The sequence below is a fragment of the Natator depressus genome, chromosome 4 (assembly GCF_965152275.1).
Source record: "Natator depressus isolate rNatDep1 chromosome 4, rNatDep2.hap1, whole genome shotgun sequence".
Classification (NCBI taxonomy): Eukaryota; Metazoa; Chordata; order Testudines; family Cheloniidae; genus Natator; species Natator depressus.
This window is the reverse complement of record NC_134237.1, coordinates 125,111,212-125,132,075: the sequence shown is the minus strand read 5'-3', so window position 1 is coordinate 125,132,075 and position 20,864 is coordinate 125,111,212. Positions and strand designations below refer to the sequence as shown.

At 43.4% G+C, this 20,864-nt stretch overlaps 1 protein-coding gene across 5 annotated transcripts in view; it reads left to right on the top strand.

Annotated features, from left to right (window-relative positions):
- Positions 1 to 3,051: 3,051 nt before the first annotated feature.
- UVSSA (UV stimulated scaffold protein A) overlaps positions 3,052 to 20,864 on the top strand; it is a 94,553-nt gene continuing 76,740 nt past the window's right edge. The window contains exons 1-7 of one of the 5 annotated variants that reach the window (XM_074951838.1): positions 3,052 to 3,195; positions 4,065 to 4,171; positions 4,584 to 4,914; positions 11,385 to 11,505; positions 12,682 to 13,119; positions 14,268 to 14,377; positions 15,286 to 15,414. In XM_074951838.1, coding sequence (XP_074807939.1) covers positions 4,074 to 4,171; positions 4,584 to 4,914; positions 11,385 to 11,505; positions 12,682 to 13,119; positions 14,268 to 14,377; positions 15,286 to 15,414 — 1,227 coding nt within the window. In that variant the 5' untranslated portion in view covers positions 3,052 to 3,195; positions 4,065 to 4,073. Of the gene's footprint in view, positions 3,196 to 4,064; positions 4,172 to 4,583; positions 4,915 to 5,219; positions 5,297 to 11,384; positions 11,506 to 12,681; positions 13,120 to 14,267; positions 14,378 to 15,285; positions 15,415 to 20,864 lie in introns of those variants that run through there. The other 4 variants (XM_074951840.1, XM_074951841.1, XM_074951842.1 and 1 more) reach the window with 4 other exon arrangements.

Here is a 20,864-nt window from a genome sequence, read left to right as displayed (position 1 = left end):
TAACAGCTTTAAAGGCCCATTTGAGACTGCCTTTCAATTTACTGGACATGCAGCAGCCCTCAGACCACATCTTTTCATTGCAGTCTGCACAAGAAAATTCACCCTACAATGCAAAAGTGAGATGGGGTTGGGCTGGGTACAGAACCGTGAACATGCACTTGTTTTTCTCCTCCTTGCTTCAACTCCTCTGCATTAGCTTCCTTGGGGGGCTGGGGTTTGCACAAGAGAAAGTAGTTTACATTGCTGTATGTTGAACATTATTCAGCAAACGTTTAACATAAAAATTACTGTGCTAAGTCCCCAGATTCAGTATTTAATATTGTTGATAGAATGGTTGTCATCTAAATTAAATTAATGGTGGAGCTAGATGAATCTCAGCAATGAACATCACAGAAGATAATGTGACAGTCACAATATGGAGATTGTAGGCAGCAGCTTGTAAATTAATGCAGTGTGACTTAAAGATCTATTGAACTGTATGGAATATGGAGCAGGAATAACTGGGGCTGGAGTCCAGTATGGTGGAAGGGTATCAGACACCAGAAGGATTAATGATTTTCATTTCTTTTCCGTAACTCCAAAGACCTTGAAGTTTTTCAACCTGAAGTAGTGCAAGAAAATCCCCTTATCTGATCCCTGTTGCAAAGAAATTCATCCTCTGACCCTGGCAGAATTTCCCCCTTGAATGTATTTAGTCTCTGCTGAAGACACTCTGCAAGGTCTGTGAAATATCCTCTTGTAATTACTTTTGGACCTGGCCTGCTCTGACACCAAGGTGGCGGTGTCCCAAAACCCCGGTGCATCTTGTATTTGCTGAGGGTCACCACAATCAGCTTTGCCATCTCTGCAGTCATGGCCTCTCCATACCCCATACTCTCACCACTCTGAGCAGTAGCATATCTGGGCCCACGGGCAGCTGCGTGCCCCCTAAACCCCTGGGCCCACAGGCAGCTGCATGCCCCCTAAACCCCTGGGCCCACAGGCAGCTGTGTGCCCCCTACATCCCTGTGTCTCTGGGCCATTGGCTCAAAGGTAGCTGCGTGCCCCCTACACCCCCTAGTCTCTGGGCCGCTGGCCCACTGGCAGCTGCATGCCCCCTATGCCACTTGCCCCAAGGTCTCTGGGCCCTTGGCTCATGGGCAGCTGCATGCCCCCTACGCCCCTTGCCCCAGCATCTCTGGGTCCTTGGCCCACTGGCAGCTGCATGCCCCCTACACCGCTGGGTCTCTAGGCCCTTGACCCATGGGCAGCTGCATGCCCCTTATACCTCCACGTCTCTGGGCCCTCGGCCCATGGGCAGCTGCATGCTCCCTACGCCCCTTGCCCCAGCGTCTCTGGGTCCTTGGCCCACGGGCAGCTGCATGCCCCCTACACCCCTGTGTCTCTGGGCCCTTGACCCATGGGCAGCTGCATGCCCCTTATACCCCCACGTCTCTGGGTCCTTGGCCCATGGGCAGCTGCATGCTCCCTACGCCCCTCGCCCCAGCATCTCTGAGTCCTTGGCCCACGGGCAGCTGCATGCCCCCTACGCCCCTCGCCCCAGTGTCTCTGGGTCCTTGGCCCATGGGTAGCTGCATGCCCCCTACGCCCCTCGCCCCAGCGTCTCTGGGTCCTTGGCCAACGGGCAGCTGCATGCCCCCTATGCCCCTCGCCCCAGCGTCTCTGGGCCCTTGGCCCACGGGTAGCTACATGCCCCCTACGCCCCTCGCCCCAGCGTCTCTGGGCCCTTGGACCACGGGTAGCTGCATGCCCCCTACGCCCCTCGCCCCAGCGTCTCGGGGTCCTCGGCCCACGGGTAGCTGCGTGCCCCCTACGCCCCTCGCCCCAGCGTCTCTGGCTCCTTGGCCCACGGGCAGCTACATGCCCCCTACGCCCCTGGATCTCTGGGCCCTTGACCCATGGGCAGCTGCGTGCCCCTTATACCCCCACGTCTCTGGGCCCTTGGCCCATGGGCAGCTACATGCCCCTACGCCCCTGGATCTCTGGGCCCTTGGCCCATGGGCAGCTACATGCCCCTACGCCCCTGGATCTCTGGGTCCTTGGCCCACGGGCAGCTGCGTGTCCCCTACGCCCCTCGCCCCAGTGTCTCTGGGTCCTTGGCCCACGGGCAGCTGCATGTCCCCTACACCCCTCGCCCCAGCGTCTCTGGGCCCTTGGACCACGGGTAGCTGCATGCCCCCTACGCCCCTCGCCCCAGCGTCTCGGGGTCCTCGGCCCACAGGTAGCTGCGTGCCCCCTACGCCCCTCGCCCCAGCGTCTCTGGCTCCTTGGCCCACGGGCAGCTACATGCCCCCTACGCCCCTGGATCTCTGGGCCCTTGGCCCACGGGCAGCTGCATGCCCCCTACGCCCCTGGATCTCTGGGCCCTTGGCCCACGGGCAGCTGCATGCCCCCTACGCCCCTTATACCCCCACGTCTCTGGGCCCTTGGCCCATGGGCAGCTACATGCCCCTACGCCCCTGGATCTCTGGGCCCTTGACCCACGGGCAGCTGCATGCCCCCTACACCCCTGGATGTCTGGGCCCTTGACCCACGGGCAGCTGCATGCCCCTTATACCCCCACGTCTCTGGGCCCTTGGCCCATGGGCAGCTACATGCCCCTACGCCCCTGGATCTCTGGGCCCTTGGCCCATGGGCAGCTACATGCCCCTACGCCCCTGGATCTCTGGGCCCTTGGCCCATGGGCAGCTACATGCCCCTACGCCCCTGGATCTCTGGGCCCTTGGCCCACGGGCAGCTGCATGTCCCCTACACCCCGGTGTCTCTGGGCCCTTGGCCCACGGGCAGCTGCGTGCCCCCTACGCCCCTCGCCCCGGGGTCTCTGATCCCTTGGCCCACGGGCAGCTGCGTGCCCCCTACGCCCCTCGCCCCGGGGTCTCTGATCCCTTGGCCCACGGGGGCTCTATGTCCCGTACTCCCCGCCCCGGCGTGAGCGGCTCCGCGCCCCCTTCCGGCCCGCGCGCTCCCGCGCTCTCTCCAGGCCGCGCCGTCGCGCGGTGCCGCGCGCTCGCCGCTGCCTCCCTGAGACCCCGCCCCCAGGCCCAGCCCGTCTCGGGCGGAGACCGGGCGCACCCGAGTGACGGTTACGGAACGTCATCCCGCCGCGGCGGGCGTTGGGCTTCGTGAACCCGAGGCCAGGGGGTGCGAGGGCCGCGCCCCGTTTCCGGTCCGCGCGGAGCGTCGGCTGGAGCGAGGGTATGTGGCGCCGCTCTGGCCGGCGCGGGAGGGGCTGGGTCTGTATCCCCGGGGGTGCGCAGAGCCGTCGCGCCAAGCTGTGGACTCTGCATATGCTGGAAACCAAGCCCGGGGGGTGCGGCCGCCCCTTGTTCCAGCACCTGTGTGCGGGGTGGGCTCTTGGGGGGCGCTGGCTTCCTCCGTCGCTGGGGGATACCATGGCTGGCCCTCGCTGCCGCGGGGCGTAGAGGCCTGAGAAGCAAAGCAGCCCTGTCAAAAGTGGATCACTACCCTAAGAAGTGTCCTCACAGTTCCAAGACCCTCTAAATCTTTGGCATTTGCTGCGTATCCACCTGCCCGCTTCAGGTGTCTTTTCCCCCTTCCACCTAATGAACAGGTACCTGATGCATAATGCTGTGCCCGCCCCAACACGCTTACTGGGGTCGTGTCAGGGATGCTGTTGAGCTGGCCATGTCAACATGGGTAGAGTCTTAATCGCGTTCATTGCCCCTCTGCAAAGAGAGTTTCCCTGCTCATCTTTCGCCAAGGCATAAAATTATGCCACGTGTCACATGGGTCCTCTGTGGTTGATTTTGGCAAGTGTATCTGCTCCCAGTCTTGGAGACTAAGGTGCCACAAGTACTCCTGTTCTTTTTGAGGATACAGACTAACACAGCTGCGACTCTGCAAGCTGTCAAAATGCTCCCAGTCTATAAAGTATTGCAGTAAAACTGGTCAGGTCAAGATGAGGGTATAAGCACTGGTTCAGGTAATGTAGCAGAATACCAAATATGCTGGCCTGGGAAAGGTTAAATATATATAAAAACACCCAGTCAAAATATTAATGCCAGGCAAATAAAATATGATCTTATTTATCTTTGTTTTATGAGTTTCTGCAGATGGACCAAAAGCTCTCTCAGCTGGTCGAGGACCTCACAACCTCAGGAGAGCCTCAACTGAATCCAGAGAAAATGAAAGAGCTAAAGAAAATCTGCAAGTATGAAGCATGGTTAAATTCTTTGGTTGAGGAACATATTGGCATAGGGTTGTTCTCGCTAGCATTTTATCATCTTCCACTGTTTCATATAAAAAACAGGTCACAGTGACCCATTAGTCTGGCCTCTTCCAGACTCTTCTTTTTGCTTCAAGCAACGCTTTGGAATTGATTGCTGCCTTGAAAGTTTAGGGAAATTCATAGAATAATGGGTGATGGTAGGTTTTCTCCAAAACTTGTTAAAAGACTCCCATTGAGTTTTTTGGGGGTGATTTTTTGGGAGGTAAATATCTTTTAATCTCATGTCAAAACAGAAAGCTTTTTATTGTGTTAAATTATATTTTTAATCGGTAAAAGAACAAAAAACTCACTGGTGGTTGTACTTGTGTTGATAATGTTTGTTACTTTTCAAAAGATCTTCAGACGAACATATTAGCCATGCGTATCGTCTACTGATGACACAGCTGAATCAAGAACATGCAGAGATACGCTTCTCAGCTTTTCAAATTGTGGATGAGCTCTTCACCCGGTCACATCAGTTTAGGACGTTAATTATTTCAAATTTTCAAGAATTCTTGGAGCTCACAATTGAAACAGACCATGAGCAGCCTCTTCCCCCACCAAAAGAAGTAGCACAAAAACTGAAAAAAACAGCCATTAAATCTGTTCAAGATTGGCATGAGAAATATGGAGAGGCCTACAAGAAACTCTCCCTAGGATACCATTTCTTAAAACAGAACAAGAAGGTATTTTGCTTGTTTACTTCTACATGTTTACTTCTCCACATCTACTCATTAGGTTCTGACTTAGAAAGATAAGGCTGATTTCTGGAAGATGTTGATTTCTCCACTGTAAGCTAATATAAAGGGATATATGCTGGAAACAAAGCTGAGGTCTCTCTCTCTTTGGACAACTGTGAATACTGGCTTTTCTTGCTCACTTCTTTTTTGAAATTTAGATACTCAGTTAAGCTTTTTTCCCTCCTGTAACCTAAGTTCTTTCCATACTGCTAAGGACTTTTTTTAAAATTTTTGTTTTTTTTTAATTACAGGACAACCTGTAAGCTTTTCCTACAATATGTGTCTTATTTTACTGCTTCGGATTAGAGTGTGTAAATTCCCTATTTGGGTAGGTCTTTCCTTGTGTTACAATACCTAAAACTCACTTCAACACAGATTTTATTTTTCTAGAGCTGTAAATCAAAGGCAGTAACAAGAAATGAGACACTATATAATATATTTTGTATTTCTTGTTTTTTTTTTCTCCCCTGTTCGCTAATAACTGCCTTGCAAAGTTTATATACTACTTCATATGCTACTAATCAGAGCGTTAAATATACCCTTTCTATATTGATGCTGGAATATCAATGTTCACTCTTTATTCACTATCCTGTTGGATCTCATTAATAAAGGAACAGTCATTCAGTGCCACATGATCTCTTGGGGTTCTTCAGGATTCTGTTTCTTTAATAACCTTCGTGTTCAGTGGGTACATAACTTATTAGGTGGGCTAGAGGGGATGTACAATCTGGTGTTTCAATACATGGATGATGTTTGGCTCTTTCTGTCTCAGCTGAAGCCAGCTGGTGTAAAGCCTGTGTTCACGTATGGCTAGATTAATAAATTATAAGGTCAGAAGGGACCATTGTGATCAATTAGTCTGACCTGTATCACGCAGGCCATAGTACTTCCCTGAATTAGTTCCTGTTTGAATTAAAGTGTATCTCTTAGAAAAACATCCAGTCTTCATTTTAAAATTTGATAGTGATGGAGAATCCACCACATCCCTTGGTAAATTGTTCCAGTGGTTAAATACCCTTACTGTTCAAAATTCAGCCTTAATTCCAGTCTGAATTTGTCTCGCTTCAGCTTCCTGCCTTTAGATCTACTAATGGGCTAAGTAGTCATGTGGTGGGGAGGGAGAGAAATACTATCATGGATCAGAAACCAGATAGTTAAGAACACCATTGGTCAACCTTCATTATAGCAAAAGGCTAATAGTGGGATGGCATAGAGCGCTTTATTAGGACTGGTGTTTAATAATTTGTAAAAGGATGAACAATGACATGAGAATTTGGAGATGAGACAGAACTCTTGGTTAGTTACAATTAGAATACTGAGGAACTTCAGAGGGCATACCCAAGCTCGGTGAATAGGTAACACAATGGCAGATAAATGCAAAGTAACACTGGAGGACATTTGAACTACGCATACATCTCTTGGGGTTCTAAAATAACTGCTGTTCTGGGAAAAATACTAGACATCACTGTGGACAGCTCATAGATTATCAAGACAGAAAGAGACCATTATGACAATGTAATAATCTGACTAATAACAGGCCATAGAACTTTACTCCACCAAGCCCATACCTTTTAGAAAAGACATCCTATCTTGATTTGAAGACTTTAAGTCAGAGATTCCACAACATTTGAAGATAAGTAGTTGCAGTGGCTGATTGCCTTGACTGTCAATTAGCACTGTTATTTCTAATCTGAATCTGTCTAGTTTCAATTTCATGACATTGGATCTTATGCCTTTGTGTTAAATTAGAGTCTTCTACTAATAATTCTGTTCCACATGTCAGTATCTGTAGACCATGATCAAGATGCCTGTTAACCTTCTCTTGGATAAACTAAATAGATTGGGTTTCTTGAGTCTTGCTATAAAGCAGGTTTTCAAGACCTTGAATTATTCTTTGTAGTTTTATTTCCCATTTTATTTCCCAAGTACAGTGCTGGACACAAAATTCTAGTAATGGTCTCACTCATGCTGTATATAATTGTAATACTACCTCCCTACTTCTAATCAAGATCTTCTCTATACTAATCTGAGGATTGCATCAGCTCTAACAAAGACCTCTGCTCAATGTTCAGTAATAGTAAAAGAAGCAAAGAGAATTTTAGGATATGTAAGGAATGAGGTCTGACTAGCACAAAGGAAAAGGCACCTACTGCTGGGACCAGTAGAGGCTGACTCTGATCTAAGCAAGGACACCCAGCATAATTTCTCAAACCCACTGAGCTAACATAGAGTAATTGTATTTTAGCTTTTTAGATGCTCTTTCCCTATGTTAGGGGTGCCCAACCTATGGCTCTCAGGCAGTACAATGCCCACCAGAGCATTTTATGACAACCGCGGCCTGCTTCAACACAATATACTAATGGCTGATTCATTAGTGTTTTGTCATGTTTACATCATTTTAATCCACACAAGTGTGTAAATAGACAGGTTGTTTCTACATACAGTATTATCTGTAAATCAATACAGGTGACGTTAAACCTTATTAAAATATGTAGAATCTGTTTGGCCTACACAAGGTTGTGCTTAGCTTTATGTGGCCCTCCTGTGTAAAAAGTTTGAGCACCACTGGCCTAGGTAAGGATGAAACTGCTGCATGAGAGGTACCACAATGAGAACACAGGACTGGGATTTGGGGAGTCTGGGGTTCTAATTCTGACTATGTCACTAGCTCACTGTGCAACCTTTTCACAAGTCAAAAATCCTATTTAAATGTTACCTACTAATGTTAGATGCACTTACTATAATTAAAGATCAGAGGAAACATTCTGGGTTTTATTTCCATTTATTTACTTTGTATGTCTGACATCACTGTATACAATTTTCTTTGCTCACACACACACTGTGGGGAAAGAAATATTTCTAAAAAGCAAATTTGATTTGTAAAACCACTAACACTGATGAGGGGAATCAAAATCAGGTGTATTTATGCAACTACCTTTGTCTGTCTGTAGATATACATGCAATTTTCCCCCTTAAATTTACTATATTGCAAGTCCCTCTGTGTGTCAGTTACTTTGTAAAACTGGAATATTGCCTACCCCACCACTTAGCTTCAAGCAGTTTACAAATATTAGTTAAGTCTCACTTCATTCCTATGTGGTAAGGTAGTATTTGATACACAAGAAGATTAAGGCCTTGATAGACCAAAATACGTATGTTCATGTGCTTAGACTCAAAGCCCTGTGGTTTGTGATTAACTCCCATTGACTTCAGTAGAATTTAAATCTGTGCTTAAAGTCAAACAAATGTGTAAGTGCTTTGCTGAACTGGGGCTTAAGTAATGTGCCAATGATTTATGGACTATAAGGTGGATAGAAAGCTGGCTAGATTGTCGGGCTCAACGGGTAGTGATCAATGGCTCCATGTCTAGTTGGCAGCTGGTATCAAGTGGAGTGCCCCAAGGGTCGGTCCTGGGGCCGGTTTTGTTCAATATCTTCATAAATGATCTGGAGGATGGTGTGGATTGCACCCTCAGCAAGTTTGCAGATGACACTAAACTGGGAGGAGAGGTACATACGCTGGAGGGTAGGAATAGGATACAGAGGGACCTAGACAAATTGGAGGATTGGGCCAAAAGAAATCTGATGAAGTTCAACAAGGACAAGTGCAGAGTCCTGCACTTAGGACGGGAGAATCCAATGCACTGCTACAGACTAGGGACCAAAAGGCTCGGCAGCAGTTCTGCAGAAAAGGACGTAGGGGTTACAGTGGATGAGAAGCTGGATATGGGTCAACAGTGTGTCCTTGTTGCCAAGAAGGCCAATGGCATTTTGGGATGTATACGTAGGGGCATTGCCAGCAGATCGAGGGACGTGATCGTTCCCCTCTATTCGACATTGGTGAGGTCTCATCTGGAGTACTGTGTCCAGTTTTGGGCCCCACACTACAAGAAGGATGTGGAAAAATTAGAGAGGTCCAGCAAAGGGCAACAAAAATGATTAGGGGTCTAGAACACATGACTTATGAGGAGAGGCTGAGGGAACTGGAATTGTTTAGTCTGCGGAAGAGAAGACTGAGGGGGGATTTGATAGCTGCTTTCAACTACCTGAAAGGGTGGTTCCAAAGAGGATGGCTCTAGACTGTTCTCAGTGGTAGCAGATGACAGAACAAGGAGTAATGGTCTCAAGTTGCAGTGGGGGAGGTTTAGGTTGGATATTAGGAAAAACTTTTTCACTAGGAGGGTGGTGAAACACTGGAATGCGTTACCTAGGGAGGTGGTGGAATCTCCTTCCTTAGAAGTTTTTAAGGTGAGGCTTGACAAAGCCCTGGCTGGGATGATGTAATTGGGGATCGGTCCTGCTTTGAGCAGGGGGTTGGACTAGATGACCTCTTGAGGTCACTTCCAACCCTGATATTCTATGATTGCACAGAGAGTAAATGACAAACACACATGACTGGACAACAGTGTGTGAAATCCAGGACAGGAACAGAACTGATTTTCCTGATCCCTGGCTAATGAAGTACAGGTGAATGTTGTCGAGGAGAGGTCTTGGAGGAAGCAAAAAGGGATGCTTGTTCGCTACACACTTAGAGTTTGATCTCCAAATGATACAGGCATTTATTATGTGTGTCAGATTTTGCACTCCTACTATAATTAATTATAATCATGTGAAAAAGGGCGGTGATCTAAAGCACATGATCTTGAGGCCCTTGTGGTCTTTACATCACAGAAAAACAAAATCTCAGAAACATCATTTTATTTTGAAATATGGTTTGTTTCATGTACAACAATTATGACCAAAAAAAATTTCATCTGGATGTTCAGAATGTGAATTTAGCATCTGGGGAGGGATTGCTAATTCCATTAGAATAATAGTTCCTAAATATTCCTTGCATAGCACTTTACAATATAAACTAGCATTGAAGTTAGTGCATTGTAGAAGAGCTCTGTGTGGCATAAAAGCTTGTCTCTTCACCAACAGAAGTTGGTCCAATAAAATAAATTACCTCACCTACCTTGTCTCTCTCATTGAAGTTATTGGAAGTTAGTTGATGGTACTCAGTAACTTGCAATATGAGATGTCTCATGTAACTAAACTATAAGGTCTAAAGCAGGGGTCGGCAGCCTTTCAGAAGTGGTGTGCCGAGTCTTAATTTTTTCACTCTAATTTAAGGTTTCGCGTGCCAGTAATACATTTTAACGTTTTTAGAAGGTCTCTTTCTATGTCTTTAATATATAACTAAACTATTGTTGTATGTAAAGTAAATAAGGTTTTAAAAATGTTTAAGAAGCTTCATTTAAAATTAAATTTAGATGCAGAGCCCCCTGGACTGTGGCCAGGACTTGGGCAGTGTGAGTGCCACTGAAAATCAGCTCGCCTACCCCTGGTCTAAAGCAACCAAAATTCAGCTTTTTCTTAGTGCTAGCTCATAGATTTTCACATCAGAATATAATTTTTTGGAAGGAAAAAAATTTAAATTCTCAGGCCTTTTTATGGGCAAATTAAAACAACAAAGCAAAAAACCTAACATTTAAAATTAATAAAATCAAAGGAGTAGTTGGAGCTTCTGTAAGGTGCATGACTTAAATCATGTTCTGTGCTTTAAAAATAAGAAATAAAGTAGGAGTAAAATAAAAAATAAGATTTTGAGAAAAATCCACCAAAACCAAGAAATTTAGTGTAAAAGCCAAAATTCAGTGATTTAACTCCATGTTGCAGAGGATATGGCTAGCTCCTGGACTGCTTGGTTTCCTTGCATGCGAAGTTATTGGGAAAAGTGTGTGCAAGTAGCCGTTGTTGACTTTTACTCTAAAATTCTTGTTATATAGGTCAACCGAGCATTAGTTTTTGCACTCCCCATTACTGTAAGTGAGGGCCTCCCAAAATTATAAAGCGTACATCAAAGATAGATTCCTCTCTTTGGTCTCCGACAGAAGAGAGAATGTTCAGGTTTCTGCTTCCTATGATCTCATTTTCCCTTCTTAATGCCTTTGATTCTCATCAATCACTAATAAAAAAAAGTTACCATAGTTGTTGTTTCTGGGAGAAGGGGCAATAAAAAGTAGTAGTATGGAGAGACCCCATGATCACTGATGTTAGAGCAGTGGTTCTCAAAGCCGGTCCGCTGCTTGTTGAGGGAAAGCCCGTGGCGGGCCAGACCGGTTTGTTTACCTGCCACTCCAGGCCAATGGGGGGCTGTGGGAAGGGCGGCCAGCATGTCCCTTGGCCTGCGCTGCTTCGTGCAGCCCCCATTGGCCAGAGCAACGAACTGCGGCCAGTGGGAGCCATGATTGGCCAAACCTGCGGACGCGGCAGGTAAACAAACCGGTCCGGCCCACCAGGGGCTTTCCCTGAACAAGCGACGGATCAGCTTTGAGAGCCACCGTGTTAGAGGATATTTCATCAAAGACGGGAAAGTTGGGAGTGTTTCTTTCTTACAATGAATATAATGCTTTTTCTTCAATTCCTCCTCAGGTGGATTTTCAAGACGTAAATGTCAGAACTCTGGCTGAAAGGAGAAGGGAGGAAGAGAAACAGAAACGATTAGATAACATTTACAAAGAGAAAGCCAAAAGAGCTGAAAAAGAAATGGAAGGTGAGATGTTTTGGAAACTTTAAAGTTTATTAAGGAATTATGCTATATAAAATACAGCCTCCAAGAAAGAAAGCAGCTATCCAAGTGGTAGAAGCGGATGAGGAAAGTAGTGCGTATGTAGACATAATGTAGGGTAAAAAAAGCAAGTAATGTGTAGTGCTAGTTCAGGTAGAACGCGGGATGATACAAAAGAAGGTAATTAAGTGTCTCGGGCCCTGATTCAGTAAAGAACTTAGATATATGTGTAAATTTAAGCATGTGAAGAGTCCCGTTGAAGTCAACGGCTGTATTCACATGCTTAAAGTTAAACATGTGATTTAAGTATCTTCTGATTCAGGTGTTTCATGTAGAGTATCTGTGTTCCAAAAGGCATTGCTAAATACCACTGCAGGAGTCCTGTACGTGGTATAAGAGGTCCAGCAAAAGTTCCATGGATATCTGTGTGTACTGGAGGGCTGTTTCTTTAAGCAAAGGTTTTATAGCAAACTAATTTCTACAAAACTGAAGAATGAGAGTGAGTGTGTGTGTGTGGTGTGGAGACTCTTACCATATAGTTTTTAAGTGTTGGTTTCACTTTCAAATACTTTTTGCGTGTGCGCTATGAATACTTGTGTGGCTGTGCGCTATGGACAGTTATGCATGGACATGGAATTTAAAACTGACTATTAAGTTTCCTAAAGTCATTTTTAGCTGAAATGTGTCTGGGTTGTTACTCAGAGATGCATCAGTAGCCAGCTATAACAGCATAATTTCCAGGACTGTAGGATTATTACCCAGTGTCGTTGCTGAGAATAACCTTACCAATCCATCTGCTCTACTTCATATTTTATGAAATAATTAAAAGGCCATCTTTGATAATGCTCTGAGATTTTCAGATTTTCAGGGGATAGGAAAGAGAGTTGTTTCTATTTTGTACCTCTTGAGACCAAAGAATATTATTAGTTTGATGTGGGGGACATTTGGAGGGGCGGAAGGCAGGCATGAGGACCCATGTGCATAGGAATGTATTACTGATTTAAAGATAAATGAATTTCCCCTTTGACAGGTATGCGTACATTGCAAGCATTGTATTGGCTCCTCATACTGGGGAATGGGAAAGAGAGTTTGTTCCACTTCTGAGCTGTAGACATTTTGTATCGCATGTAGTAATATTCTAAAACAATTATCTCCTGACAGAAATGTCCCAGGAAATCCAAGACACTCTGACAGAGATGGAGAATTGTTTCCGGCTTTTGATGCCGGATCCATTTGACTTCACTGTGAATGATGCAGAGTTAGAACCTGTCACAGAGAGGACTGCTAATGAGAACAAACCTACTTCCTCCTTATCCATGCAGATAGCAGATCGCCAGCCGTCTTTGCTTGGACAAATGGATGATGAACAGCCTTGTTGCAGCAAGGACCTTCCTTCTGTTTCCCCATGTCTAATAGTTGATAGAAACAGGGACCTGAATGAAGAGTTGGGGCTGCCTGAGCAAAAGGAAACGGACAGAGGGGAATGTTCAGAAGCTGAAATAATTGCTGCTGCCACCGATGATGATGACTATGAAACCTTTGTTAGGAACCATGGGCTTGGTTCTCATAAATACGCTCTCAACCTTGAAATCTCCACAGGTACCTAGTACTGTACCACACAGCCAGCTTGAGAATGTCTGTATATGAAGTTGTGAGACATTAACTGCAAAACTTAATATTTTATATTTTAGCCTTTTCTAGAAGATCCCCTTTACTTCTGGCCACTCATCTAGTAACCATCCTTCAATGCAGATTGTGTTGGACATGCTTTACAGATTTTACTAATCAACCATTTTGGTTAAGATGTAGTATATGGCATTGTTAATGTATTACAGCACCTAGAATAAGACAGGTTTCCTGTCCTGAATTGCTTGCATTCTGTTTGCAGGATGTATGTAACTTTATTTGGAGGGGCAGAAGAAGGCGGTGTTTCAATGCTTTCAGCACTTACCTCTTTAAAATTAGTGACCTCAGTCATGACCCTACAATAATATGCTTGAGTTATAGTGGGGAAACATTTTTTTAATATGGCAATCAAACTCTCAACACTTTGTAAAGACTTTTCATAAAATAGTGAATAGGGTGCTGATAGCAAGGATTTTAAAATATGATTCTTAATATCATTTCAAGAGGTTGTTATTTGTAGAAAAGTCCGGTACACTTTATGCTTGATTTTTAAAAAGTCTGGTGCCTTACTGTAAACTGTACATGTGCATACAGTTAACTACAATTTCACATGTAAATGGCTAGTAAGATATATAATTGGCCATTTCTGCATACATCTCTGGGAATTGTGAAAGCTTAATGGGCAGGTGCATTTTTTGCACAAGTAACTGCATTCCTGCCGTTTTGAAAATCAGGCTCCTAGAGTTGTTGTTTGGGGCAGGGGCCAACTTTTCATTATGTTGTACTGTACCCAGCACAGTGGGGTCCAGATCCCTGATTGGAACCTCTAGTCACTATTGCATTACAATTATATCCTTGATTCGTATGGTGATGCCTAAGCTGTGTTGGTTTAGCAGCCCTTTTTCAGAGTTATTCAGCACAATAAAAGCATTTTCCCTTCTTTCTCTTTGGTCTTTGGGTTAAGTATTTTTAGCATTAATGCTGAACATAGTAATATTGTGACTCATCTCTGAAGAAATCAGTTATGTTAGAAAGTTCTGCCATCTCCACTTATATTGTCGGTTCTCAGTGAAGATGCTAAAGATATCATGCTTGTATATTTTTTCCTCCCTTTTCAACAGATGTGAAAGTGCGTGAGAATGAAGACAATACTGCCATAATAAACAATATCATAGATGCACACAAACTCATCAGAAATAAATTCTTGCCATCTGTGCAGTCTTGGATTCAGGTGAGATGACTTCTGCCAAGAAAAATAAAAAAAGCTCTTTCCCTTCTTCTGCTTGCTTTCAGCCTGTCTTCCATAAAATGCTAACACCCATTATGAAACCATGTAATTTGGGGACCCACATAAAGACCATCTTGCCAAAAGTTACAAAAGCCTAAAGATGGTGTGGCTGCACCAAACTTAGCATCTGGGTGCAAAATAGAGGCTTATGTGTACTTATGTGTTGAATCTTTGGTCTGTACATGTGGCAAAAACAATAACAAGCAATAAAAGTAGGGGAGGGTAAAGTCTGAAGAAAACTAAACAAAGCAAATTAAACTGAGAAAAAGTAATTGGTATAAGTATGTGAGGCGGGCAGGGTGGTAGTAATTGGCTAAATATAAATCTGAGTTAGAAACTGGCTGTCAGTGTTGCATCACTTTTATTTGAGTGCATTCAACATTGCTTAAACTACCTAGCACAGTGCACAAACTTTTCATTTTTGGAGATGTCAGTTTAAATATGGCCTATATGGTAGGTTTAAAGTGAAAATGAATGTCTTTGAGCTAAGTCAACATTAGAAAATCACTTTTTCATTCAGCACAATTGGTAGTCTCTGCTCAAGTGTCCGTTGCAGGGGATAGCAATTTTGTATGGTGAGGTGCACTCACAGAGGAAAACTTGTAATGCATCTGCCTACTCCTTGGTTGACTCTAGCTGCTGCTATCAGCTCTTACTACCCCAGTTAAAAAAAGTTTTTGAAAGAAGTGCGGGTAAAAGGAGAGAATTGGGGTCACCAGTGATTACTTAGCGTAAGAGCAAACTGCTTTATTGCATGGCAAGTTACAAATGGATGAAAACCAAGAATTTTCTTTCTTTCTTGGGGATGTGTGTAGCAGAAATAATAAGAATGTATATCTCTTGCTTTGTAGTTGTTCACCAGAGCAGGAATAAATGATGGTTGTCTAAGATGTGCCATTGATTTTAAGAAAAAATTAGAGACTGCTATGCAGAAACATAAGGAAATGAACATTGACTATAAAGAGAGGAAAAGAAAAGTGGTGAGTGTTTAAAATTAAACATTTTTTGAGTAGACTCTCAAACACTTGATTTGCACACAGAAAAAAAAAAAAAAGCTGTCAAAACATTTCCTTGTAGGCCCTAATTCTCGCAAACACTTAAGCATGTGCTTAACGCTGTATATTTTAGTAATCCTTTTGACTTCTTCAATATGACTACCTACGTGAGCCAAGTTAAGCACATGCATAAATGTTTGCAGAGTCGGGTCTTCGTTATTAGATAGGACATTAACACTGGCTGTCTTCATTTTTTTTATATAGTGAGGTAGTTAAATTTTAGAATTCTCTTTAGTCCCAGTTTCTTCATGAACAGTTTGTATTGTGTCCTTGGTCTCTTCTGTGTTGGCGTTTGTCTTCTCTCATTACAATACATATTGTTGTTACCATTTTATTTTGAAACATGCAAAATTATTCCAACACCTCACAAGTCAGAAAAAAAGACGTGGTCCCTGATTTACAGTGCTTACAATCTACAGAGGTTGGGTGACAGACTTGGAAGCCTCTCATAATAATTAGCTATCACATGGTGCTTTAATGCTCAGAGTGTTTCACAAAGGTTATTCCCAGTGAAAATTTTGTGAGATGAGTAAATTGTAATATCCTCATTTTACTATGCCACAGAAGAAGTCAGTTAGAGCTAACTACTATTTTACTATGTGAAGAAACTGAGGCAGAGAGATTAGATGATTTGTCCAAGGCCACAGAAGAAGTCAGTGGCCCCATCTATACATCTAAAACAACAGAGTTTACTAAGAATTGTTAAACTTGTTTGTGGTCAAATAGCGCTTGTTATATTGTTTGGTATAAATGGCCAAACTATATATTTTTAAAAACTAATTATTTTAGGTCAGAGTGTCCAGGAGTAAAACATGGCTTTTAACTGGGTTATAACAGTTTATCTCTGTCACTGCAGGCTAGACTAAATTGTTAGTGAGTCTGATTCAGCCACAGTGAAGTTCATCAACTGTTGTTAAACTCTGTGCATAGACAAGGCCAGATTGGGATTTTTGAATTTCTGGGTCCCAGCACATCTCCCTGGTATAGCAGGGTCCTGGCTATGTATACTATCCAGCTACAAATGCCAATGCTGAACAAAAGGTAATATTTCAGAAGACTCTCTTGCCACTGCTTTCCCGTCAATGGGAAAACACATAACTAGCTATGGAGGAGTCAGCATAGTTGCTGCCATCCCTGTTGTCTTTTTTTATGGGAAAGGCTGCACATGCTGGCCCTCTGCCCAGAATATTGGTTACTGTCTTTTTTTATAAGATTTGAAAGACATTCAAGCCTTCATTCTATGAGTAGCATAAAATAGTGCTGTTATCATTCTTGTTCACTGTTGTTTGTTGTCAGGTTCAAATGTTGTAGAGCAGGCAGCTAGGAAAAGGGAAATATTTAATAATTCGCTTATTTTGAATGCAATATTATTTGACATCTTCATAGAATTTAAGGCATGGAACTTGTTAAGGGACGTTGGAAAATAAATGAATAGTAATTCTTCCATTTCTTTCATGGGGAAATGCCCAAACTTGTTCTTAACTAGTGCTGAGTTACTTAAATTTAAGCTGTGAATGAGGGGGATAATGAGCTGCAGAAGCATTTTCATAAAAAGCCTATGGTTTCTCTATATGTGTTGGATTATTTAGTTGAAACTTACTTTTAGAAGGAAATTGGCAACATTTTTAAAAAAATGTAAAAATCCAAGTCCAATGGTCCAGCAAGGCCTATCAAACAAAGAATGTTGTGCCCTGATCCTGCTAGGACTTACGCCCATACTTAACTTCATACAGCGTGAGTACTTCCACTGGCACTAACTCAAATTCATGAACATCAGCCCCTGTATAAATCTTTGTAGAGTCCGAGTGTTAGTCCTTACCATAACACAATCTTGCTCTCTTTTGGTGCTGTCCTCTGTATCCCTGGAGCTAAGAGAAATGTACTGATACCCTGATTGCTGAGCATTAATCTACATACAGCACTGCAAAGATCAGGACATTAACAGATTTTACATATAACTGCTAGCACACTGAGTCAGCAGAATGGCACAGCCGGGAGTGTAGATATGCAGCATGTGCAGAAATAAGAGGGAGGTGAGACCATGCAAGAACTGAAGAGAAGAAATGAACCAAGTAGGGTGGTTACTGTGGAAAAGATCACTTGTAAGTTTCTGTCCGCTGTAGATCTAACATAAGCTGTATGTTATGACAATTGATATCAAGTCATTGTTATGTACCATGGAGCAATTGCAATCTGCAAAGTAAATGGTGTTAGATGAAGATTATGACACTAGGTACAGGAGAATTGTTTGCATATCTGCTCATCTCCTTAAGTGTTGTCAAGACTCCCTATTAAAGTCATGTCTGTATCTTTCAGGGAGAGCATATTTTATTTTAGTGGTACCACCAAAGTGGCAAAATGTAAAACAGAATGTTAGGGACTTACAAAATTTGCATCCATGACTGCTGCAGTGGCAACATCGGGAGGATTCGCACTATTTTTATGCAGTTACCCTATTCTTTAATAGACCAGCAAGAATGGAGGCTCTATCAATAGTGGCTCCTCAGATCAAAATGGGTTTGTAGTCTCAGCTACCCACGCCTTTGCATAAAAGTTGAGCAGTCACTCATAGTTCTATGTAGTCTGCACTTGGAAGGAATTTACGAGTCTGCCTTTGCTAGGGATATAGTTTGCTAGTTCTGTGGTCAAGATGTTAATGAAATTGATCCTTAACTGTTTGAATAAGGGAGTTAGTACTAGCCTTTCCAATATACTGATTCTTGGAAGAATTGTCTTTTGAAATATTCTTTTCTACTCTTGGTGAACATAGCATCTAGAGTAGTAGTAATCAGCCTTTATATATTTTGTGTGGTATCTCCAGTGTTGCAAACACTTGTGATTTTTATCTTGAATCTGATGATACTTAGTGTTTTTTCTTAAAGCCCCAGCCCCTGGACACAAGTGATTACTTAAGTTGTCTCTGCTTTCATTTTTTAGGCAAGTTTTTAGTCCTTCTGGTTGCAGGAAAGCCCAAAAATGCACCCTAAAGGCTCAGAAATCAGCAGGCGAATCAAAAGAATCTGATGTTTATTATTTTTAAATCTCATGATTTGTAAAGCTAATTTCATGATTTGTTGGGCCCTGCCTTGTCTTCTTTGAAATTGTGGGGTGGCACTACTGTATCTTCTGCAATCAATGGGCATCTCTGCTTTCTCCCTGCTATCCCCCTGAACCAGTCCACAGTTGCCACCCTTTTGTTTTTTCAGTTCTTTCTCATATATAGGGCCCTACCAAATTCATGGCCATGAAAAATGTGTCACGGACCATGAAATCTGATATTCCACCAGGAAATCTGGTCTTGCTTGTGCTTTTACTTTATACTGTACAGATTTCATGGGGTAGATCAGCATTTCTCAAATTGGGGGTCCTGACCCAAAAGGGAGCTGCAGGGGGGGTTGCAAGGTTATTTTGTGCTGCCTTGAGAGCTGGGTGGCCGGAGAGTGGTGGCTGTTGGCCAGGTGCCCAGCTCCGAAGGCAGCTACCTGCCAGCAGCAGCGCAGAAGTAAGGGTGGCAATACCATACCTTGCCACCCTTATTTTTGCGCTGCTGCTTTCAGAGGTGGGCAGCTGGAGAGTGTTAGCTGCTAACTGAGGGCCCAGCTCTGCAGGCAGCAGCGCAGAAGTAAAGGTGGCAATACCATACCATGCCATCCTTACTTCTGCGCTGCTGCTGGCAGTGGCTCTCCCTTTAGAGCTGGGCTCCCCGTCAGCAGCCACTGCTCTCCAGCTGCCCAGCTCTGGAGACCATGCCACTGCCAGCAGCAGTGCAGAAGTAAGGGTAGCAGTACCTCAACCCCCCCCCCCCCCACAATAACCTTGTGACCACCCGACAACTCCTTTTTGGGTCAGGATCCCTATAATTATAACACCGTGAAATTTCAGTTTTAAATATCTGAAATAATGAAAATTATGATTTTTTTAAAAATCCTGTGACCATGAAATTGACCATGAATTTGGTAGGGCCCTACTCATATATACATATGCCATCTCTGATCTTTCTGTTTTCCTATTTGCTTTCTGCTCCCTAGCCTCCCGCCTACCTCCACTCATCATGCAGTTTCATACTGCTCAGGGTGGGTGTTTGAGAAAATAAGTTGTTGGTTTTTTTAAGCTCTGTAGCAGGAAACCTGGCAAGAGGGGGTTGGGAAAGTTCTTTAAGTGCTGATCCCTATGGTTATAGTTATTTGCACAGCTTTACCTTCTGTTCCTGCCTTCAGCTAGAGCCATGGGAGGAGAAGAAAGAGAGCTACAAATGTTGTCCATATCCTTTGACTGTCCAGAGCCAGCCGTCCACCCCCCTTTGTGTTGCCTTTATAAATATTATTGCATTAGCTGTACACCCTGGCTGTCAAGATTCAAGCCCCTCTGGCAGACATTAAATAGCCATCACCACATTTCTCATTCTGTAAGAACTTCTGTTGTTTAATTTTGGGGGTTGAAGGAGGGGCAGCCTGACCACATTGGTCAAGGATAACCAAACACAAGGATTACTGTTGGTACTCTTCAGTAAGTGAAAGTCCTTGTGTGCTTACACCATTGTTAAATTCATATCATCAGTGATTATTCTGGGACTGAGTTAGATGTTTACATCCCTTAAGAAGTGTCAGATTTTGAAAGTATGTATGAGAGTTTAAAAGCCTCTGTGTGTGAATCTAAATTATGATTGAAATTTAGGGGAGGGTAAGAGGAAAGCACTTGCATGATTGGACATGTTGCATTATTTTCTCTTTTTGTTCAGACTGTTCAGAATAATTTCAGTGCCCAGTAGAGGGAGTGCATGCTGCATGCTGGACATTTTCCTTTGCACTTCCTTTATCTAGAGCAGGTCATGGTCTTAGTGTGTACATGTTTTCATGTAAACTTATTGCAGCAGTACTATGTCAGAGCTACTGTAATAAGTTAGTTCTCCGCTCTATTTAGGTGAATTATTGTAGTGGCACAGTTCTAGTTATTGGCTGAGATTGGCATTTATAATAGAAATACCTATTTTCAGAGGTTTAATGCCGTTTTAAGCATGAATTGCATATGGCTGAAACGTTGCTAAAATATTTCTAAATGGAATAATTTGTTTTTATTTTTATCTAGTTGTTATGCATGTCTTTTGTTCCTTTTATTTTATTTATTTATTTTATTTTAAATCAGACGTTTGCTTTTTTTAAGATCTTTTCTTAAAATGCCAGATTTTGCAGATATAAATATCTGAATTGCTTTTCATTTTTAAAAGTTATAAAAGAAAAATCCATATATTGCATCTTAAAACTCATGCACAATATGATGCACATCTACAGCATTTCCATAGAGATTAATGATAATACTTAACACTTCAATAACATCTCTATTGGACAGCATAGCACGTTCTGATGACTTCTTAATCT